At 40.2% G+C, this 4,630-nt stretch overlaps 1 protein-coding gene across 1 annotated transcript; it reads right to left on the bottom strand.

Moving 5' to 3' along the window:
* Positions 1 to 2,692: 2,692 nt before the first annotated feature.
* On the bottom strand, positions 2,693 to 3,755 carry LOC311262152 (trace amine-associated receptor 4-like; the record flags this gene model as incomplete). Its single annotated transcript, XM_084361382.1, has 2 exons — positions 2,693 to 3,494; positions 3,586 to 3,755. 2 exons carry the CDS (start codon positions 3,753 to 3,755, stop codon positions 2,693 to 2,695), a joined length of 972 nt encoding a protein of 323 aa, XP_084217508.1.
* Positions 3,756 to 4,630: the final 875 nt, after the last annotated feature.

Genomic DNA, 4,630 nt, shown 5'->3' with positions numbered 1-4,630 from the left:
GGCAGTTAAGAACGCATCTGGGAAACACCCGTATCTTAGCGCTCCTTCTTAGCCGAACCCTTCTTAAGAGCCTTCTTAAGTCCTTAAGAACGATCGAATCTGGGAAACGCGGCCAATATGTGGTTTGGCGGCCCGGGATGAGCGCGTTGACATCCGTTCGGTGCCGATTGGACCCACGCTTCTCGAGAGGCGGGGCTTTAGACAGAGGCTTTCTGTGGCCTTCTGGAGGCCGCCGTTTCCATGGAGATGGACCGAATCGCTCGAAACTTGGCCTGTGGAGTGGTGACAAGGCTTGGATGAATCCCCCCAAGACCCAACTCTGTGGGCCAATCAGAAAGCCAAGTAGCCTCACGGGGGTCCGATCGCAACGGGACCAAAAGTTTATGATAAGAGGCCATCTCACGAGCAACATACTGAAATTTCAGGGTCCTATCTCAAAGCGTTTGTGAGAGATTAAAAAAGAGCAGTCGTAAAGGTCAAATACCAAGAAAACGGTGACCTTTGACACTTGTGAAGGTCACACGGGCCTGAATCTGCACATAGTGGGTGGCCCTAGCCCCCTGATACACTTATTAAAAATTCAGCCTGATAGGCCAAAGCATCTGTAAGCTATTAAAGAATTGCTGTTGAAACATTTCTCCCTTAATATGAGGTCAGAGAAAGGAGCATTATTTTTGACCCTTCTGAATGTCACAGAGCTCTGAATTTTTGCACACACAATCTACTAGACATTCTGGGACAAATATTAAAAGCTCATCTTCATCTCAGCTTCCTGCATCAAAGTCTAAGTGATTTATTAATTTAACACTAATCAGTGACCTCTGACCCTTGAATTCATAATAATGTTTTTCAGATAAAAAATAAAATTTCACTCATTATTAAATTAAAAATTACATTAAATGCGATGTGATGTGGACCAGAAAGATGCTGGTGAAAATGATGAAAAAAGAAAAAAAAGAAGTCAAAATTCAAGCCAACTTTCAACTTTCACTTTTATTGTTGAATTTTAACAATATAGCACCATTTCATTCAATTCGACCAAGACATGAGGATTATGGGTAATGTAGTGCTTCTCTGTGATATGACGTTGGAAATAAAACGTGTTTTCTTAAAATGAAGTTGATATTACACGGGGATTTTGGACTCGACAGAAGCACATACTATCGTTACACAGTCTGCCTTGGATGGTTACAACGTTATGGCTAATAATCAGATCTTTCTTCAGAATATCGATTAATCTACATTTGCACTTCCGGGATCTATGAAACAACACCCACAGCGTGACGTCTTTGAAGCTGACAATGTGTGTGTCCGCCACGAAACGGATCCTAATTGACTTTCAGTGAAGACTGTTTGCGTGGTGATCACATGGAATTCTTACACAATGCGTGCCAGGAGCACGCAATGCGTTATTAAGAGGTCGTGCTCATTTCATGCATTTCTGTGAGATCAGGTTGCTACTGCTGGTGCTGAGCTGCAACAATCTTCTGTCATTGTGTTCCCCTTTTCACATTCCCTGTGCGGCAACGTTCCTCAGTTCCTATGCTGCAGCACCTGTCAACCCTAACCCAACCACCCACTGTTGTCAGTCTACAATAAAGCGTGTGCCATGTCTAAGGGAGATGGTGGTAGTGCCAGGAAGTCCAGGTTATTGTGGAATATTAATGTTAGGAGTGTTGTTTTGTCAATTTCAGATGTATATTTTTATTGTTTTACTCATTTCTTGTTACAGTTTTACTGAACCCTCTTAGCACAGCCAAATCTCTATATGTTGAGTGGACATTGGCCTCTAAAATGATGTCAAATGAGCAATTTTGGGATTTTTTATTTTTTATTTTGCTCAAATAAAATTAAACTGTATGTTCTTCTGCCGTGTGTCAACAGTACCATTTTTACCAAAACCTGGTTCCTCTCATTACAGCGTGTTTCTGTGCAGTTTAACATAACATAACATTCTGCTTTCAAATAACTGATTAATTTGAATGAATTGAAATGTATTACAATTTTATTGTTGTGGATGAAAAAAGATATAGCCATAATTAATACAAAGTTGCGTGTTTATTATAATTTGTGTACAATGATTTCTATATTGTAATAGATTATTTTACATCCAAAAAATATTCTGACAGATGTTGTGGCTGGCCAGAAAGTATGAGAAAATAGTCAGTTTTTGACAAAATCAGAATATGCAAAATACAGTAGAAAGGAATCTTCTGATGATGTATTTTATTGAAGTATTGTTCAATCACATTTAAAGGTAAAATTAATCTTTACAAATGAGTATTTGTTTTTTTTTACTTATTTCCTCTCAAACTTAATATGCTTTTTGAAAGGTAGTATGTCCTGTTTTCTTATGTTCAGGAAAAGAGAGAAAGTCCTGTATTTCTGGTATCATCTCTGATGAAAAAGCATTCATTATACATCATGGACGTCAACATGTGCTCATCCTTTGGATCATGAATTCTTTTCAGTTTCCAAAAACACAAAATAAAAAACAAAGAACTACAAGTGAAATTATAGATTCATATTGTTTTTCTTGTTTCTGTGATGTAGGATAAATGGACTCAAACTCAGTTTTGTTTTGCAACGCTGGTATTGTAAATTGATAAATAAATGAACCTTGATATGTGTATGAATAAAGATAAACATACAACATAACAACAACTGCACTGTCACTTATCTCATAGTGTCTCTACAGGATGTTGGCCATATGGGAGTCAGACTGTAGGATCTGCAATGTAACAATGAGCCTGACAGCTTTTGTAAACCAAGGGTAGAGAAGAGCATAGATTACAGGGTTTAGACAGGAGTTAATATACATCAGAAACATCATGAAGACCTCAGTTTTAGAACCAACCATGATTTCATAGCCTGCGAGGGACACACAGTAATATGGAGAGTAACAGATCACAAACACAACTACAAGGATACCAAGTGTCCTGGCTGCTTTTATCTCAGATTTCTTGACATGACCAGTCTTCAGTGAGACAATTGCAATTTGGGATCGCATGGCACGAGCCTGAGACACAGCCACCACAAATACTCTCATATACAGAACTATGATGACAGTAATGGGAATAATGAAGCTGACAACAAGATCAACAACTCCTGTGATGTTGACCACACAATCCCCATTGCAGGAATTATACCTGCCTGGCTGCTTCAGGTTATCATATAAAAGGAAAATGCTGTAGACAACAGAACAAGTCCAACACAATAAAACACATACTGCTGCAAGTCTTTGAGTGGCTTTGACTGTGTAATGCAGAGGATCACAAATTGCCACATAGCGGTCAACAGATATGAGTACCATGTTTCCTACAGATGCAGCGACTATGATGACCGGTAACAGAAAATACAGCACACACATGAGATCACCCAGCATCCAGCAGGTCTCTGTCAGGAGTATTTCGACCGGCATCAGCAGAAAGCCCACAAGAAAATCTGAGACAGCCAAAGAGAGGAGGAGGAGGTTGGTGGGAGTGTGGAGTTGCCTGCAGTGAGAGAATTTCATCATTATGAACAACATCACCAATATTATAATTTTATAAATATTATACTTAATATCCTGTGAAGGTTATGTACCTGAAGTGGGAGATGGAGATGATGACCAGCAGGTTGAGAGCTGCAGTGAGAAGAGAGATGGAGTATAGTAGAATATAAATAAGCAGAGTGTCAAGGTGAGGAGGCTCTGGCCTCCTGCAGGAGGTATTGGGTAGTTGGGGAAAGCAGAGTTCAGCTCCTTCCAGCTCCATCACCACAGAGAGGAGGAGGAGAGAAGCTGCTGAGCTTTGCAGCTTTCTGACCAAAGCTCTCTGACTTACTGACATATTTACATCCCTTCCCTTGTTATCTTCTTGTTAAATCCTGCCCACTTCTCTTCGCTACACCAACCCAAGTCCCCAGGAAGAGCGACAGGCTTTGAAGCCAGCTTTCATAGTAATTACATCATAACGTGATGCACTGTGGCCAGGGACGGACTGGGACTAAAAAACAGCCCTGGACTTTGACTCGGCCGGCCCACAGCAATCGGTACGCGGAAAGTCATCAACGCCTGGCACGGGTGTCACAATACTGCAATAGCACTAGTCATGATGTTGTGTTAAGAGCATAGTATTCTAGTCTTACTTGAATATTCACAAAGAAATGAAGGTCTCATTACACTGCAGTCCCTCTGGCTGAATCAATACAAAACAGGTATCTGAAACACAACACATAGTATGAGTTATGAATCACAATGTAAAGAGGCTGTAAATATACAGTTTAATTTGAATACTCACAAAGAAATGAAGGTTTCATTACACTGCAGTCCCTCTGAAGTGAAGTGTCTGTAAAACAGTGGATACATTTTTCTGAGCGCCCCAACCTCTGCAAAATGACTCATTTCAATATCACAGTTTAAGTCATTTGGTACAATAAAATTTGGAAAATCTAGAAGAACCGCACCATTAAATTGTTTTATCCCTGTTCAAGTTAGCTGAGTGCTAAACTGGCAGTGAGCCAGCTAGGTCGGTGGGAGTCTGTAGTGCACACACTCTATAGGCTGCACTACATGGAAGATCCAGGTATTTTCATATGAGGAAGTTGAGTTTTTTTGGCTTCAATGCACAACTCAGCAGTTTTCAGATTC

This window comes from Pagrus pagrus, assembly GCF_965226575.1.
Source record: "Pagrus pagrus genome assembly, chromosome: 9".
NCBI classification, from domain to species: domain Eukaryota; kingdom Metazoa; phylum Chordata; class Actinopteri; order Spariformes; family Sparidae; genus Pagrus; species Pagrus pagrus.
The sequence above is the reverse complement of the archived record's forward strand: the minus strand, read 5'-3'. Positions and strand labels throughout refer to the sequence as shown.